At 39.6% G+C, this 17,966-nt stretch overlaps 4 protein-coding genes across 6 annotated transcripts; all 4 read right to left on the minus strand.

The window, feature by feature from the left end:
- Positions 1-221: 221 nt before the first annotated feature.
- On the minus strand, positions 222-4,500 carry LOC306740020 (3-oxoacyl-[acyl-carrier-protein] reductase FabG-like). Its single transcript, XM_079222123.1, has 9 exons — positions 4,400-4,500; positions 4,092-4,262; positions 2,863-3,041; positions 1,709-1,802; positions 1,538-1,607; positions 1,401-1,437; positions 1,159-1,222; positions 863-1,017; positions 222-658 (listed from the first exon to the last, which is right to left on the minus strand). The coding sequence occupies exons 1-9, from the start codon at positions 4,421-4,423 to the stop codon at positions 655-657; spliced, it is 798 nt and encodes a 265-aa protein (XP_079078249.1). The 5' UTR covers positions 4,424-4,500; the 3' UTR covers positions 222-654.
- A 546-nt stretch (positions 4,501-5,046) lies between these two features.
- LOC306740361 (3-oxoacyl-[acyl-carrier-protein] reductase FabG-like) lies at positions 5,047-10,598 on the minus strand. 3 transcript variants are annotated; one of them, XM_079222499.1, is made up of 6 exons: positions 10,576-10,598; positions 6,548-6,641; positions 6,377-6,446; positions 6,246-6,282; positions 5,691-5,841; positions 5,047-5,583 (listed from the first exon to the last, which is right to left on the minus strand). In XM_079222499.1, the coding sequence occupies exons 1-5, from the start codon at positions 10,587-10,589 to the stop codon at positions 5,829-5,831; spliced, it is 228 nt and encodes a 75-aa protein (XP_079078625.1). In that variant the 5' UTR covers positions 10,590-10,598; the 3' UTR covers positions 5,047-5,583; positions 5,691-5,828. The 3 variants fall into 3 exon arrangements, 2 of the variants coding, with proteins under 2 accessions (XP_079078625.1, XP_079078624.1); XM_079222498.1 differs by having other exon boundaries at positions 6,246-6,298; XR_013771049.1 differs by lacking the exon at positions 10,576-10,598 and having other exon boundaries at positions 6,548-6,860.
- Positions 10,599-11,142: 544 nt separating this feature from the next.
- LOC306740785 (3-oxoacyl-[acyl-carrier-protein] reductase FabG-like) lies at positions 11,143-13,743 on the minus strand. The gene is made up of 8 exons (XM_079223015.1): positions 13,692-13,743; positions 13,402-13,572; positions 12,817-12,995; positions 12,182-12,275; positions 12,011-12,080; positions 11,879-11,915; positions 11,657-11,720; positions 11,143-11,500 (listed from the first exon to the last, which is right to left on the minus strand). Exons 1-8 carry the CDS (start codon positions 13,713-13,715, stop codon positions 11,342-11,344), a joined length of 798 nt encoding a protein of 265 aa, XP_079079141.1. The 5' UTR covers positions 13,716-13,743; the 3' UTR covers positions 11,143-11,341.
- Positions 13,744-14,014: 271 nt separating this feature from the next.
- On the minus strand, positions 14,015-15,698 carry ppil3 (peptidylprolyl isomerase (cyclophilin)-like 3). The gene is made up of 5 exons (XM_079222490.1): positions 15,629-15,698; positions 15,094-15,187; positions 14,922-14,989; positions 14,679-14,797; positions 14,015-14,532 (listed from the first exon to the last, which is right to left on the minus strand). Exons 2-5 carry the CDS (start codon positions 15,116-15,118, stop codon positions 14,406-14,408), a joined length of 339 nt encoding a protein of 112 aa, XP_079078616.1. The 5' UTR covers positions 15,119-15,187; positions 15,629-15,698; the 3' UTR covers positions 14,015-14,405.
- Positions 15,699-17,966: the final 2,268 nt, after the last annotated feature.

Raw genomic sequence — 17,966 nt, forward strand, 5'->3', positions numbered from 1 at the left:
CATGACTCAAACAGGTAATTCAATAAAAGTCTGAAACATTTGTTGATAAGCAGCTTTCATTTTATTTTTTGGTCAGAGAAAATGTAATAGCAAAGTTAGAAGCATTTAAACTGCTGACTTGTGACAGTTTAACTGTGTTTAGCTTCCTAATATTCTTTTCGGAACGGTCAAATCCTGACAGCTAGTATTGTTAACACGGAGACAAAGTAATGAAGTAATGCCTTTCTTTCTTTCTTTCTTTTCTGACAACTCCTCGATCAGTTTCAGTGTGTTACGCCCGGTCAAGGGGAATAGGGCATAATGACGCGTCTCCCCTTCTCCCAATAAGGACAATTCGTATTTATTGTGAAATTGGTAGCAAATAACCATCAGGGTGAGCCTGGCCCAAAATATCAAACAAAACAATCTTTGAAAGTAGCCTCACTTCCCTAACCCACACAAAGTAGAAAAATAAAGTACAGGTATCTTATCCATCTCCCCACCAGTAAACAGGAGAAAACAAGTTTGAACAAAAAGGGCTTCTCACCCCTACTACTACTACCCAGAAAGCTCAATAACCCCACCACCCAAGGATCAGTGAAGTGCAGCATGGCTGGAGAGACGAGAGAGAGAGAGAGAGCCAGCCTTCAAAGGTTCCCTCTTACCTCCGTCCAATCACCTGCAAAGAAACAGAGCAAAGCATGTAAAACAATATAACAGCACCCCCTCAGGCAGGGAGGTGAACAGCATGAATGTTCATCGTCTTCTTATGACGCTCTGAGTCATAACAAGTGGCAACTAAAAATAAGTAAAACACAGGCAGAATTGGAGGTTGAAATAACTATATTAGCAGACTGCTGCCTCTTAATATACACAATCTCACATTGGGCACATGGCATGGCGGCCCCCATCGATGAGCAGGTTGACTCCAGTGATGAAGCTGGCCGCATCGGACGCCAGGAATGCGATGCTTTGGGCCACTTCGTCCACCTCTCCAGGTCGACCGAGGGCATGGGTATGCTTACAGTCTGCAAGAAACTGGAGATTGACAGACACAGAGTGTTTCTTCAATATATTGCGAACTGGCTCACACTATATTGTCTGCTGTGCTATCAGATGCTAGGCTGTGACAGAACCTCTGAGGGAACACATTTGCCAGTATTGGGCATGAGGCGTTACCTGGGCATACTCTTCCCCAACCATTCCGGCTTTATTGTGGACCTCTGTGACGATCACACCGGGGCTGCAGATGTGCAGCAGGAGCGGAGAAACAACATACGGTGCATCAGGGATTTCATTCCCAACACAAACAACTGATATCAATGCTTTCTAAATCAGCTAATTGCATACATCCAAAATAAGAATGAAGTCAATTACTCAACACAATAAAATACATGACGTTTTTAATAAAAAACCCTTACCTGACACAGTTCACTCTGACTTGCTTTGGTGCCAGCTCTGAAATAAAAAAAGGACTCATGTTATTTATTGTAAACTTTGACAATGCTGAACATAGAAAAAATGTTCAGCAAGAAGAGAAAACAAAAGGCTCCCTCACCAAGTGCTGTACAACGTGTGAAGTGATCAACGGCAGACTTGGACATGCAGTAGGCCAGCACACCGGGGAACTACAGAGAGAAAGCAGTGTTACTTTTAGTGCTTTGAGCATTGTGACACAAAGGCGTGCAGCGGGTGTAGGTGTGAATGTGTGACCCGCTGTAACACTCACTGATCTCTGTCCGTTGATACTGGATACGTTGACAATGGAGCCTTTGGTCTTGATCAGGTGGGGCACACAACGCTGAGTCAGGTGGTATACGGACCTGGGGAAATGGAACAAAAGTGATGGGACATACTCACTGAAATGATCAATAATATACGTAAAGACTAAATATCCTTAGTTACAACTCTATAGCGAAATCTGTGGGTGAGCACAACTTTGCAGTGAGCTTGTCCTGTATGAAACTACAAAACTACCAAATCCACTACAAACGGACCCCATGCTCAGTCGCCGTGACAAGATGCAAGGGAGACACAGCGTTCAAAGCAAAACATGGTTTATTCACCAACTAAGGTGGGTTTCAAAACCCCAAAACAGTTACAAATCATGCAGCTGTCGCCTGGCTGGCCTCACCCGGACCATGCCCAGTGATAGAGAGCGAGAGAGATGGCCATCCCAGAGGCGGAGCATTATTCCTGGGGAGCACCAGGCCCAGGTGTGTTACCTGTAGGAGACAGACAAGCAGGCAGGCAGGCAGGCAGGCTAGGGTAGCGTCACAGGTACTATAGGATTTCTAATTGACTGACAGTGACACACGCCCCATTTCATCCCAATCTCAGACGCACACTCTCTTTCTAACTACTACTATGCGAGAAATACAGATACTATTTTGACGGGAACCTTTTCTTTTTTTTCTCGGGAAAACTTGGCCCACACTTAGCAGGGGAGATGAAACATATATGTGCAGGACCCTGAACAGCAGAGGTGTCTCATCTCTATTTATCTACATCACCCCGTGAGAAAAAATAGTTTCAAAATGCAAATAAAATTTAGGAAAAGATACATGTTATGGTAGACTAATGCAATTTATATCTAGGTTTTTCCAATGTACCTAAACAATTGTTTGAAGATGTATTTTTCATTAAAACAAGTGAGTTATCCTAATTGAACTATGATCTATGGAGGGGTGAATAACTCCATTCCACTAAAAACTGATTGAATTGTTAGTAATGGTGTTGGCGATGAGGTACAAACTATATTTATTAGAATTTGTGGGTTTCTGACAAATTTTGGATGATTCAACATGACCCGGGAACATCACTGCTATACCTAAAAAACAAACATAACGGGAGGGTTAAGATGCCAGCTGTTTGAAACCCTACCTGACATTGATGTTCATGACCCGGTCAAACTGAGCCAGGTCTGATGTCTCGATGCTGCCCAGGACCAGGATACCAGCGTTGTTAATGAGGACATCCAGTCTGCCGAAGTGAGCGACAGTTTTCTCCACTATCTTTTTCACCGTCTGCTCGTCGGTGAGGTCTCCAGGAAGAAGCAACGGCTAATACAAACAAACAAACAAACTTTTCAAAATCATATTCAAACAATACTGAACAAGTAACTTTGTAATGTTCACATGTGTTTAAATGTGTCAGAAGGTATTTCAGTGTCAGAAATGATCGTTTTTTATTGTCTAATTGTATTTACAGTTCTTTAAAACAAAACAACACCCATTTAGCATTTTGACCTGTTCACGTAAAATAAGTTTTATTCATTGTTACCCTTAGGTGCAGTAATGCATTGGGGCACAATATTTAAATAGAAGACCTCTTAAACTGAGCGTGTGAGGCTTTCTATACAAGCAGATCACCACGCCAAGCTCATTCATAAAAACATCAAGTGTAGAATCTTAATAATTCTACTAATATTTAATCCTGTGAAGCCTGACATATCAAATAATATTCAGAAAATTCAGTTTTGTATATATTAAAGCATTTATTGGAACATTTGGGATATTTTTTGTATCACATTTGATAAATCAGGCATATCTATAAATGTATTGATCACAACAATGTTTATTTTAGAAACAATAACAAATTATGTTCATTGCTTTTGGAACATTTGGCATTGTGATACGACATAATCCAGATTGCATAATGTAATACAATTCAATGCCAATGAAATAAATTACAGGTGAATTATTACTTTATGTACCGACTTTATCATATTTGATACCTATGTTTTTAAAACGATTTTACTATAAAATAAGGAACTAAACATTAAGCAAGTATAGGTTACTTCAACACATTAAATATTCATATTGAAATACTGCCTGCAGTGCATGCGGAAATTCAGCAGGTGACAGAATACATGTACACGACGTATGCAACAGGTTTTTCAGGTACACATTAATGTGCACATTAGTTAGCTACGAAGAGGCCTCTGAAACTCATGTAAGCTAGCAAGTACGATACAAATGGCGCGACATGGTTAACTCATCTTTTGGTCCACTAAGGACTCCACTGCAGAGTCAAAGTGTTTGTACTCTGGTTAATATTTCATCCCAGTCCCACACGCACCACCAGTGTCCAGCTCACAGGGAGTTGGTTACCTCTGCTGCGCCGCAGTCGGTGCACAGTTTGGCTACTTTCTTTAGGTTTTCCTCGTCGCGGCCGGTCAGAGCCAACAGCGCTCCGAGTTTGGCGAACAGGACGCTCGTGCCCGCTCCGATGCCCGCGCTGGCCCCCGTGATTAGGGTCACTTTCCCCTTCAGGGAGGACACCTGAAACAGGTGTGCACACAGTTACGTCACCTTTACGACGAACAGATGAACTGTAGTTTAAGCTCGTTAAAGTAAAAAAAGAAGAAGCAATAATGAAGTGCACGGACACAATGGAACACCAAACAAAGTAGACTTACTTTAAATGCATCGTCTGAGGCCATTTATGTGTTGTTCTAACGAAGTGTGTATGAAGTTGCTTCGCCCAGCGAGTCAGAGAGATCTCTCAATATAAGCTCTTGTCTGTATTTTGTCTGTACTTGTATTGGGTGTTTACCGGCTAGACAGGTTGGGCGTACATCCAACCCAGCCTTATTATGCATCAGCCTTTTGAAGTGGTGACATTTAACAATGTTAATTTCGGCACGCAGAATTTTTTAATCTTTTAATTAAGCGACAATTATAGGAATTATATTATTTACAAACGTGTTTTACAAAAGAAAAATTGAGTAATTTAGAACGTTAACGATTCTATGGTCTGTATATATTTTTTTATCCAAGTAATTTGTCCCGAGATAATCAACTGTATTTTAGGACGTTACTGTCTGTATTATTTACTGCTCATGCATCCGTCACTCAAAAAGGTGCATCCAATGGCGATTGGTCCCGCCCACCTATAACCTCAGAGGATTATAGGAGCAATGTTTGATCTGTGCAGACATGTTTTGTTGCGTGCATGAAGTCTCATGACTCAAACAGGTAATTCAATAAAAGTCTGAAACCTTTGTTGATAAGCAGCTTTAATTTTCTTTTTGGTCAAAGAAAACTTAATAGCAAAGTGAGAAAAATAAAGATGCATTTAAACTGCCTACTTGTGACAGTTTAACTGTGTTTAGCTTCCTAATATTCATTTCACACCTGGAACTGTCAAATCCTGACAGCTAGCATCATAAACACGGAGACAGAGTAATAAAGTAATGTCTTTCTTTATTTATTTATTTTATGACAACTCCCCGATCAGTTTCAGTGTGTTACGCTCGGTCTCCCCTTCTCCCAAATAAGGACAATTCATATTTATTGTGAAATTGGTAGCAAATAACCATCAGGGTGAGCCTGGCCCAAAACATCAAACAAAACAATCTTTGAAAGTAGCCTCACTTCCCTAACCCACACAAAGGAAAAACATAAAGTACAGGTATCTTATCCATCTCCCCACCAGTAACAGGAGAAAACAAGTTTGAACAAAAAGGGCTTCTCACCCCTACTACTACCCAGAAAGCTCAATAACCCCACCACCCAAGGATCAGTGAAGTGCAGCATGGCTGGAGAGACGAGAGAGAGAGAGCCAGCCTCCAAAGGTTCCCTCTTACCTCCGTCCAATCACCTGCAACGAAACAGAGTGGCAACTAAAAATAAGTAAAACACAGGCAGAATTGGAGGTTGAAATAACTATATTAGCAGACTGCTGCATCTTATTATACACAATCTCACATTGGGCACATGGCATGGCGGCCCCCGTCGATGAGCAGGTTGACTCCAGTGATGAAGCTGGCCGCATCGGACGCCAGGAATGCGATGCTTTGGGCCACTTCGTCCACCTCTCCAGGTCGACCGAGGGCATGGGTATGCTTACAGCAATGAACTGGATGGTGGAAAAAAGAAAAATAAGATTGACAGACACAGAGTGTTTCTTCAATATATTGCGAACTGGCTCACACTATATTGTCTGCTGTGCTATCAGATGCTAGGCTGTGACAGAACCTCTGAAGGAACACATTTGCCAGTATTGGGCATAAGGCGTTACTTGGGCATACTCTTCCCCAACTAGTCCGGCTCTCTTGTGGACCTCTGTGACGATCACACCGGGGCTGCAGATGTGCAGCAGGAGCAGAGATACAACATACAGTGCATCAGGGATTTCATTCCCAACACAAACAACTGATATGAATGCTTTCTAAATCAGCTAATTGCATACATCCAAAATAAGAATGAAGTCAATTACTCAACACAATAAAATACATGACGTTTTTAATAAAAAACCCTTACCTGACACAGTTCACTCTGATTTGCTTTGGTGCCAGCTCTGAAATAAAAAAGAACTATTTATTGTAAACTTTGACAATGCTGAACATAGAAAAAAATGTTCAGCAAGAAGAGAAAACCAATGGCTTCCTCACCAAGTGCTGTACAACGTGTGAAGTGATCAACGGCAGACTTGGACATGCAGTAGGCCAGCACACCGGGGAACTACAGAGAGAAAGCAGTGTTACTTTTAGTGCTTTGAGCATTGTGACACAAAGGCGTGCAGCGGGTGTAGGTGTGAATGTGTGACCCGCTGTAACACTCACTGATCTCTGCCCGTTGACGCTGGATACGTTGACAATGGAGCCTTTGGTCTTGATCAGGTGGGGCACACAACGCTGAGTCAGGTGGTATACGGACCTGGGGAAATGGAACAAAAGTGATGGGACATACTCACTGAAATGATCAATAATATAAGTGAAGATTAAATATCCTTTTTAAATGGTTTATTTGATAAGGGGATAGTGCACATCGTTAAAAACACTTCAGTAAATGCGCCAGAATTAGTCAAGAGGCTATTTTTGATCTGTAGTCCCGAGAGGCAGATGTTAAAAAACAAACCTAAACACAGAAATAAGATGAAATATACAAGGTTATAAAATATTGTTGCTTTTACAATGCGTGCACAAACAATGAATGAGTGAGAATATTAAAATACATAGTATCCCCATTCAGGAGACATTGTCAAGTACTAACAAGACAACACAGAGGCTCACAAATTCAACACACACAAAGCAAATACAATGAGGGATAACCATGTTCAAATATAATTGACTAAAGACAAGATAGAGACAAGTTAGACACAAAAAAACATGTCAGAGGCACAGAACATAAAAGCATGCAGAGTATGTGAAATACGTTTCTCACAAGTACGGACTTGTGAACTTTTGGAGTCTGGACTTGGAGTCTTTACTTAGGAGTCCAGACTCTCAAAGACAGGAGAACGCAGGACGGTCTTTTTGCAATTGGAACAGCAGCTGACTTGATGACGTCACCACCTCAGCTGTTGTTGTCATGAGTAACTCTGATTCGTCACTGTAAAGTATTTTTACAGTCAAACAAAATATGACAACCCTGCTTTTTCTGTACTGGTTTCACAGACATACACATATCATTGTATATATATATATATATATATATATATATATATATATATATATATATATATATATATATATATATATATATATATATTGTGTGTATATATGTATATATTATTGTGTTTATAAATATATATATATAATAAATATGTATATATACACACAGATACACATCTCATTATATATATATATTGTGTTTATAAATATGTATTTTATATAAATACTTATATAGATACACATATAATTGTAGATATAATATGTTTATAAATGTGTTATATATATATATATATATATATATATATATATATATATATATACTTATATATTTATATAGATACACATATAATTGTACATATTATATGTTTATAAATATGTGTTATATATATACTTATATATACATATATATATATATATATATATATATATATATATATATATATATATATATATATATATATATATATATATATATATATATATATATACATATACATATAATTGCAAACAATTCCGTCAAATGTAATAAGACACCGCTGTAGTTCAAAGTAAAAGTTGAAATCTTAAGTTATAAACCTTAACCTTTCCCTCAGTCAAACTGATTTAATGTGACTGTGAATAAATAATAATGATTGCTTGTTAAATCCTCGAAACAGAATTATATCTCATATTTAATCCATACGGAGACATCGGAGCCAGCGGATCATTTTAAAAAGTCCAGCCGAGATCAGGCTGCTCTCGGCGGGCAGCAGAGCGCTGACGGCCCGGTGCTGCGGGGCTCACCGGTCCCGTTTGCTGGTCCGAAATGCATTCTGGGATATTGGCTCTCTCAAGTACGCTCAAGTCTGCTCTGATGCATCCCCGGTAAAATGGGCGGATCAAGTCACATCCGGGCATTTTCACCGTTCTTGGCGAGAAGCGGACTTTTGAATTGGAACAGTACTTGGGCCGCAACTGATGACGTTTCACAAGTCCACGAGAACACAAGTACAGAGAAGAACACTGACTGAGAAACGGCCATTAGTCAGACACAGCTAAACAACAATAAAAGACATGTATGCAGGTAAATGATGGTCAGCCAGCAAAGTCAAGACAGACAGACAGCCGACAACAGACAAACAGAGGGAAAGTACAACACAGACAGATTTAGGACGGTAAGGAGGAGTTACGTTCTAGTTCGGACAGAGCTGGGCTCCAACCAACCATTTCTTTAATCGAGCCTTAAATGAACTGTATGTCCGTTGTTCTCTAATAGTCCCTGGAATAGAGTTCCAGTCTGTTATGGAAATTTAATTTGTCAATCTCCTTCGGTGGAAAACAAATGCGATGTGAAACACTTAAATGTCGTGAAGTATTTACTAAACATAAACTTGGAAATAATTCAGCTGAATGGGCAGAGCTCTTCCCCACAAATGGTTCGGAGGTCTGACCCGGAAAAATAGTTCACATGAGTTTTATACATCCCCCCCCCCCCCCCCCCGCACTGTCATCCACTTGCAGACAGGGGACAGTCCACGTCACCCAGCTGGCGCCTGCCGCTTGGTCGCGGCCCTGAGAAAGGAAAAGTGATAGCCCAGAGAAAGAAAACAAGAAAACAGAAGAATCCAAAACAATAGAAAGATACCCCTGCTACCTGCTATCATCCCAAGGATGGCTTGGTTCAGTCTGGGCGAACTGACCTCACCAAATGATCCACACGTTTAAGAATAATGCCTTCTAAATAAAATTTCCACCACACAGTCTAGTGCAGCTTGTACAGGAAATGCAGTCTGACTGAAAGCACTTTTCCTGAGTGGGATAATACAATCCCCTGTTGCTTCACCTCGTGAGCCGGTATCCAGTAGTTTGTGTGATAACAAACTGTTTGAGCGGAGGGGAGGTCAAGTCATGTATAACCCTGTACATGAGACAGACATGCACATATTTAATCATGTTCTCCCAACTAAACAAGTTATATTTTTTTAGTATAGGCCAATGATGAGAGCAAACTGATTTTTTTTATCAAGGATTCGGAGTGTACGTTTATACAATGCCTGTAGTGGTTTTAGAGTAGTGGTGCTAGCTTGTGACCAGGTTGTTAAACAGGAAGTGATATGGGAAACAACAATAGAAAGCATGTATGTCTTAGCTGCCTCTGTTGACATGTAGTTTCGTGTGAACCTGAAGTTTGATAGATTAAATCTGACCCGATTACAGACCTTTTTCACCCGAGATTTGAATGATAATTTGGAATCGAAAAGTACTCCAAGATACTTGTATTCAGGTACGACCTGTAGCTTCTCCCCAGATTCAAAAACATGCGGCTCTACACTACCAGAGTTTGTTTTGGTAAAAAAACATACGGTTTTGGATACATTAAGTTGTAAACAGCGTTGCTTTAACCATGCAGTTACATGAACCATGGAGCTAGTGAGTTAATTTGCAACTTGTCCCATTTTGCTACCATGCAAATAAATGACAGTGTCATCTGCATACATTTAGATATTGGCATCAGGACACGCTGATGGCAGATCATTGATATATAAAGAAAATAACAATGGGCCCAGGACAGATCCTTGTGGGACGCCTGTGGACAATTGGAGGGCAGAAGATTGATTGTTCTGTATTTGGACATACTGTGATCTATTTAGCAAATACGATTCAATCCATTTAAGTGTACCTGAGGAGAAATTGTAGCTGGGCAACTTGGACAAAAGAACACTATGATTAACAGTGTCAAATGCCTTCCTTTTTTTTCTGTGAAGAACAAACGGTAAGAATAACATTTATAGTGTTACTGAAATTTCAATATGAATATTTACTGTGTTGAAGCAACCTATAATTACTTAATGTTTAGTTCCTTATTTTATAGTGAAATCGTTTTGAAAACATAGGTATCAAATATGATAAAGCCGGTACATAAAGTAATAATTCAACTGTAATTTATTTCATTGGCATGGAATTGTATTGCATTATGCAATCTTTATTATGCCATATCACAATGCCAAATGTTCCAAAAGCAATGAACATAATTTGTTATTGCTGGCCCCCGTGATTAGGGTCACTTTCCCCTTCAGGGAGGACACCTGAAACAGGTGTGCACACAGTTACGTCACCTTTAAGACGAACAGTTGAACTGTAGTTTAAGCTCGTTAAAGTAAAAAGAAGCAATAATGAAGTGCACGGATACAACGGAACACCAAACAAAGTAGACTTACTTTAAATGCGTCATCTGAGGCCATTTCTGTGTTGTAATGAAGTGTGTATGAAGTTGCTTCGCTCAGCGAGTCAGAGGGATATGCGTTCTTGTCTGTATTTGCCCGGTTATTAATATACGTTCTTGTTTGCACTTGCATTGGGCGTACACGGGGTTGACAGCAGACATTATTGTTTTACTATGCTACAAAAAAAGAGAATATACTATTTACAACGTTTTATTTATTATTATAAGTAATTTAGAACGTTAATGATTCTACGGTCTGTATATATATTTTTTTTCTCCAAGTAATTTGTTCGAAACAATCAACTGTAGTTTAAGATGCTACCGTCTGTATTATTTACTGCTCATGCATACGTCACTCGAAAAGGTGCATCAATGGCGATTGGTCCCGCCCACCTATAAACTCAGAGGATTTCTTACAACACACACCACCACAGGAACTCAGTGTGTTTGATCTGTGCAGACATGTTATGCTGCGTGCATTAACTCTCATGACTCAAACAGGTAATTCAATAAAAGTCTGAAACCTTTGTTGATAAGCAGCTTTCATTTTCTTTTTTGGCAAAGTGAGAAAAATATAGATGAATTTTACAATCCTGACAGCTAGCATTGTAAACACGGAGAAAAACTGTGTCCTTTGTGTGTTCTTTTTCTGACAACTCCCTGATCAGTTTCAGTGGCAACTAAAAATAACTACAACACAGGCAGAATTGGAGGTTGAAATAACTATATTAGCAGACTGCTGCATCTTAATATACGCAATCTCATCTTGGGCACATGGCATGGCGGCCCCCGTCGACTGGCAGGTTGACTCCAGTGATGAAGCTGGCCGCATCGGACGCCAGGAAGGCGATGCTTTGGGCCACTTCGTCCACCTCCCCTGGTCTACCGAGGGCATGGGTATGCTTACACTTTGCAAGAAACTGGATGGTAAAAAAGAAAAAGAAGAAGATTGACAGACACGGAGTGTTTCTTCAATATATTACAAACTGGCTTATTGTCTGCTGTTCTATCAGATGCTAGGATGTGACAGAACCTCTGAGGGAAAACATATGCCAGTATTGGACGTGAGGCGTTACCTGGGCATACTGTTCCTCATCTAGTCCGGCTCTCTTGTGGACTTCTGTGACGATCACACCGGGGCTGCAGATGTGCAGCAGGAGCAGAGATACAACACACGGTGCATCAGTGATTTCATTCCCAACAAAAGCAACTGATATCAATGCTTTCTAAATCAGCTAATTGCATACAGGTATATCCAAAATGTTAATTAATTATTTTGTTTGAATAAAACCCCTTACCAGACAGAATTCACTCTGACTTGCTTTGATGCCAACTCTGAAACAAAAAAAGACTCATGTTATTTATTGTGAACTTTGGCAATGCTGAACATACTACATAGTAGAAGGAGAGGGAAAAAATGGCTTCCTCACCAAGTGCTGTACAACGTGTGAACTGATCAATGGCGGACTTGGACATGCAGTAGGCCAGCACACCGGGGAACTAGAGAGAGAAAGCAGTGTTACTTTTAGTGCTTTAAGCATTGTGACACAAAGGCGTGCAGCGGGTGTAGGTGTGAATGTGTGGCCCGCTGTAACACTCACTGATCTCTGCCCGTTGACGCTGGATACGTTGACAATGGAGCCTTTGGTCTTGATCAGGTGGGGCACACAAAGCTGAGTCAGGTGGTATACGGACCTGGGGAAATGGAACAAAAGTGATGGGACATGCTCACTGAAATGATCAATAATATACGTAAAGACTAAATACCCTTAGTTACAACTTTATAGCGAAATCTGTGAGTGAGCACAACTTTGCAGTGAGCTTGTCCTGTATGGAACTACAAAACTACCAAATCCACTACAAACGGACCCACGTGTGTCCACAGGAAGGACTTGCAGTCAGTCGTGCCCCTAAACATTCATGCATACACACACAGTGTATCCATACGAGGTGAACATAGTCATATCTAGATTTAGTCAACGAACGTGATCACATAATGTGAATACAATGAGATTCATGCAGAAAAGCAAACATTAATCTTTTTTTCTTTTCTTAATTTCCTTTTAAATTATCTCCATTTATCTTGCCACTCAAAACGCGTGGTTGTTTCTTGTAATGATAAATAGTATTGAAATAAAACGGATACAATATATTTTCTTTAGTTTTGATTTTAAAAAAATTACAAAAAATACAATCTAATCCCAAATCCTTTTCGAGAAATATTCATAAATCCTACCTGACATTGATGTTCATGATCCGGTCATACTGAGCCAGGTCTGATGTCTCGATGCTGCCCATGGCGAGAATACCAGCGCTGTTAATGAGGACATCCAGTCTGCTGAAGTGAGCGACAGTTTTCTCCACAGTCTTCCTCACCGTCTCCTCGTCAGTAAGGTCTCCAGGAACAAGCAAAGGCTAACACACACACACACACACACACACACACACACACACACACACACAGTTAGTATGTTCTGAACTTTCAGGCATTTTTGGAAAAGTTTTATAATCATATTCACACACAATACTGAACAAATCACTTTGTAATGTTTGCATGTTTTTAAATGTGTCAGAAATGGTCGTTTTATATTGTCTTATTAGACCTCTATAACTTAACGTGTGAGGCTTTGATGATTGTAAGTTTACGAGTCTACAAAGGGATCACTACGCCAAACTCCATTCATAAAAACATCAATAATAATTCTCATCTTTGGCCCACTAAGGACTCTACTGAAGAGTGTCAAAGTGTTTGTACTCTGGTTAATATTTCATCCCAGTCCCACACGCACCACCAGTGTCCAGCTCACAGGGAGTTGGTTACCTCTGCTGCGCCGCAGTCGGTGCACAGTTTGGCTACTTTCTTTAGGTTTTCCTCGTCGCGGCCGGTCAGAGCCAACAGCGCTCCGAGTTTGGCGAACAGGACGCTCGTGCCCGCTCCGATGCCCGAGCTGGCCCCCGTGATTAGGGTCACTTTCCCCTTCAGGGAGGACACCTGAAACAGGTGTGCACACAGTTACGTCACCTTTACGACGAACAGATGAACTGTAGGTAAATTCGTTGAAGTAAAAAAAAAGAAGCAATAATAAAGTACACGGAAAACAATGTACTTACTTTAAATGCATCGTCTGAGGCCATTTCTGTGTTGTTTTAATGTAACGCTACTTTGTATGAACTAAACTTAGCCAGCGAGACACGCTTCGTCCACTAGTGATGACGTAATGGGGGCTCACTGGTTTGACAGCGCCGCTTTTTTTTGAGACCTCCAACCCAGCCATAAGCGTCATGTCTTATGCAATGGTGACAATGAACAATATACATTTTTGCACGCAGGAAAAGTTTTTAAATTATGCTACAAAAAACATTATTACAATAGCATATTATTTACAAACGTTTTATTTAGTACAAAACATTGACAATTTATTCACATTGACCATCATGGAAAAAAAAAAAAAAAAAAAGACCAGGCGCTGTATAAAATCAGACACATTCTTTTTGGATTAAACTCTGAATTTATGAAGATGAATAGAGCAAGTTAACCTTTAATTGCAATGCAAACAACAATAAGCATACCAAGGTAGAAATTGCAAAGAGCATTAGCTTAGCTTAAAGATGCAGAGACATACTTATTAGAAAAATGCTTGTACAAAAATGTGATTTTGTTAATTTTAGAGTCCATGTGTTTATTGTTGACGCCTGGGGGCTTTCTATCTAATTTCTAGCCTCTGACAAGTTATTTATTTCAACTTTGGAAAGGTACTCTAAACTTCATATTTGAAAGACCACAGTCCACATTTGTGTTAGAGGCCTATTTGAAGAGGAAACTGTCTATCCAGCAAAAGGGTTGGCATGAATCGTCACATCCTTTATCCGGGTTTCCGTCAGAGGTCGGAACGTCTTCTCATTGACAGGAAGTTTTTCCAGCTCATCCAGTGTCTCCAGGCCATCGATAATCCTACGCACGGAAGAGAGAACGCTGTCAGCTGCTTCAATAAAATATATTCTAAACAATCTAACTTTCCAGCGAGCCAAAACAGTTTTTCCAAAAAGTATTATTTCCATCTAACATAACAAATATTCTTCTGTATAAACGTTGCATACTTTCCAAACACCGTGTACTTCATGTCCAGATGGGGCTGTTTAGCATATGTGAAGAAAAACTGGGAGCCATTTGTGTTGGGGCCATTGTTTGCCATCGAGACCACTCCTCTTACATTATGCTGAAATGAAAGAAAGCAAAAGAACACAAAGGTTACAATATTAAAGAGTGATGAACCTCGAGGAAATATGAGGCAAGATCTCTTGCTGACGTAAGCAAACCAATGAGAAAAGGTCGGTACTCACTTTCAGGTGCTCACTGAACTCATCTTCATATTTGCGACCCCATATACTTGTTCCTCCTTTGCCTGTGCCTGGTTCAATCAAAATACGACAAATAACGAACAACAGGTGAGGATGTGAATTCTGCTTTTTCAGTGATGAATGATATGCAGCAGATGTAACAACAAGCTCATACCTGTAGGATCTCCAGTTTGAACCATGAAGCCTTTAATATTGCGGTGGAAGACACAGCCAGCGTAGAACCCACTGGCACACAAGGCAAGAAAGTTCTGTAAATAGTGAAATATTAATGTTAGAATATTTCATGACTTTGCAGAATAAAAAGTGTAAATCCCGTTTTAGGCCTTTATAAATTACAGTAGCATTATTATCCCAAAGGGTGTTTAATACATTTTCAACAAAAACAAACATGAACATGTTAAATCATTTAAAAACAAGGAATATTAAAAGAGACTGCATTGATGAAATGTACATTTATGCAAGTGTTGCACTTAAGTACAATATTCGGTACTTTTACTTGAGTATTTCCATTTTGATTTCATAAAGTAAACAATATTATATACATTATTCTGATATGGGTCATTTTGCATAATGAGTACTTTTTTATCCCAATACTTGAATGGAAGAAGCAGCCAAAGAGCTGCAGCGTGTGACGCAGCGTCAACGCTCACTAACGTGAGCTGAAGCCAAAGTTAGTTGAGTTCACTTACCTCACATGTTCTCGGTGCCCGCTCACAAAACAATTCGATTTTAATTTCTCCTAGGTCTGTTTGAAGGGTGACAGCCTGTAACATTAAGGAAATAAATATCATTAACACGAAAACGCTAACTTTATAGGAGGCACCGTTCATGAATGTTTGCTAGCTAGCTTAGCCTGTTAGCTGGACTGCACCATATAAGCACGTACTCCTTCCAAAAACAAAGCGTTTCGCCTGGCTCCTAACAAACGAATACGCCTTAAAACACCGCATTAGTTGCTAGTTTCTCAAACGGTTCTGTAATTTCTATATTCATATATATCTGATGGAAATGTCCACAATTCAATTTACCATTTTAAACGTTGCGTCTTTGAACAAGTGCGTCGGCAAAATATGTCCGTGTAGGTGCAGTGGCCAGCGACGAATGTTTCCGCCAACATCCGCGAGGAAATTACGGTGTTCTAAAAAACGAACACATGGCGAAATGAAAGTGACCTCCGCACGGAGCTGTTGAAGCTCAATGTAAACACCCAGAACCACGCAGTCTCTGCAGGTGGTTAACACCTGTGATGCTGTGGTCAAATTAACATGCTATGTGGCCCCTGGTCATATAGGCACACTACTGGGATGATTGCATTAGATTTCGTTAGAAGGGCCTCAGCATGGTGTAGTCCCGCAGGATGCACCTTTAAGTCTCAGTCATGCCAGTATATTTTGTGTTTTGGTGCATAATCCCAAACATAGGGCTGGGCAGTTGACAGATTCTCTACCAAACACCAAAATACAACATTCAAACACTTACTCCACAAGACAAATTAGGTCAACCAAGTTTATTTCATCTCTAGAGGATGGATGTGCAGGAAAAGATGGGACACATGTTTAAAACAGAATACTCACTGTCACATAATTCATTTTAATACAAACACACCCATGATTTTCTTATTAATGAAAACAATTTGCCAAACCAACACTGGATGAAGCCACATTTTTACTTAAGTTACGATTGGATGTCAGTTGGGAAACAATGAAAATAAGGATTTTGTACCCAAAAATTATTTAAATAGAAAGAACAAAGATGGGACATCACAGGATGAGAGTCTCATCATGCCAACATGCACACAGATGACACACACACACACACACACACACACACACACACACACACACACACACACAGCTAATCTCAATGAAGACAACAATTATGAAACAATACAGCTCACTTTGTACATGGTCAATGAGGAAAACGCAGAATCAATGTTAAACCAAGTGGTTTCTTTAAAAACACAAAAGACATTTTGTTTTAAACCAGCAGTCGATATGATATACCCCAAACTAGAAAAGAATGTATCGAAATGCATATAAAACTGTAACTTTATAAAACAATTGTTTAAATGAATCAAACAATTACAGGTGTAAAAAAGAAAAGAAAGAGAAAAGGCAATCAACTCAAACAAGAAGTGAGTACTAGCTGGTTTCCTGAGAAATGTAGTTATATTGTAATAATACCAAGTGCTGTTAAAATGAAAAAAAAAGAAGTCATAATTATAAAAAAGTAGAACAAAAAAGATTAACGATAACTAGGAGCTCAAAAGCTAATCTATTTCCTATCACTTTCCTAGCATCCTAAACAATGCATTTTTACCATGCTGACCATATACTTGCTGAAACACTTTACATTTAAAGTTGTCTGCTGCCAGTCTTATTTAGAATAGTTGATTGTCTTAATCTGTGGTGTATTGCTGAGGTGTTCTGGACACCCTTTAAAACACTCCACTTGGGACTGAAGGTAAATAATCTGTCTTTCTAAGAACAGACCCCCCCCCCAAAAAGAAAAACAACAAATACTTATTGAACACCTGATATCTAATTTAATCTCACAGCTGGCAGCTTCCCATACCGAGTGCATACAAAACATTTGTCTTATTCATGAAATCCTATTATTATTTGCATTTACCGAAATGTAACTTGTGGGACAGGTGCTATTGTGCAAAAGCATCCTCAACTTCCAACGAATGCGACAAAAAGAATGCCCGTGCACATCGGAAAACTACCTCACAAATAACCTTTAGGTAGTGGTAATAAAGGCAATATTGCACAATGTAGCATAGTTAAACATGTTACTGAAATAAAGGTACACAGCTTAAAACTATTCCTACGCTTTTCAACCTAGACACTTACTGGCTTTTGCTACCGTCTAAAGTTTTCTTTGCAGTTAGGTTTATTAAAACATAAACTGACGACCTTGTTCTCTGGGTAAACACAAGAATCACCGTTATGCGCTGTGCTGTGTCAGAGCTGTGCATTAATCTAGAACTATCTATTTTTAGCACGGCGCTGCTTACGGTGGCAA

The sequence above is a fragment of the Taurulus bubalis genome, assembly GCF_910589615.1.
Source record: "Taurulus bubalis genome assembly, chromosome: 8".
Lineage (NCBI taxonomy): Eukaryota > Metazoa > Chordata > Actinopteri > Perciformes > Cottidae > Taurulus > Taurulus bubalis.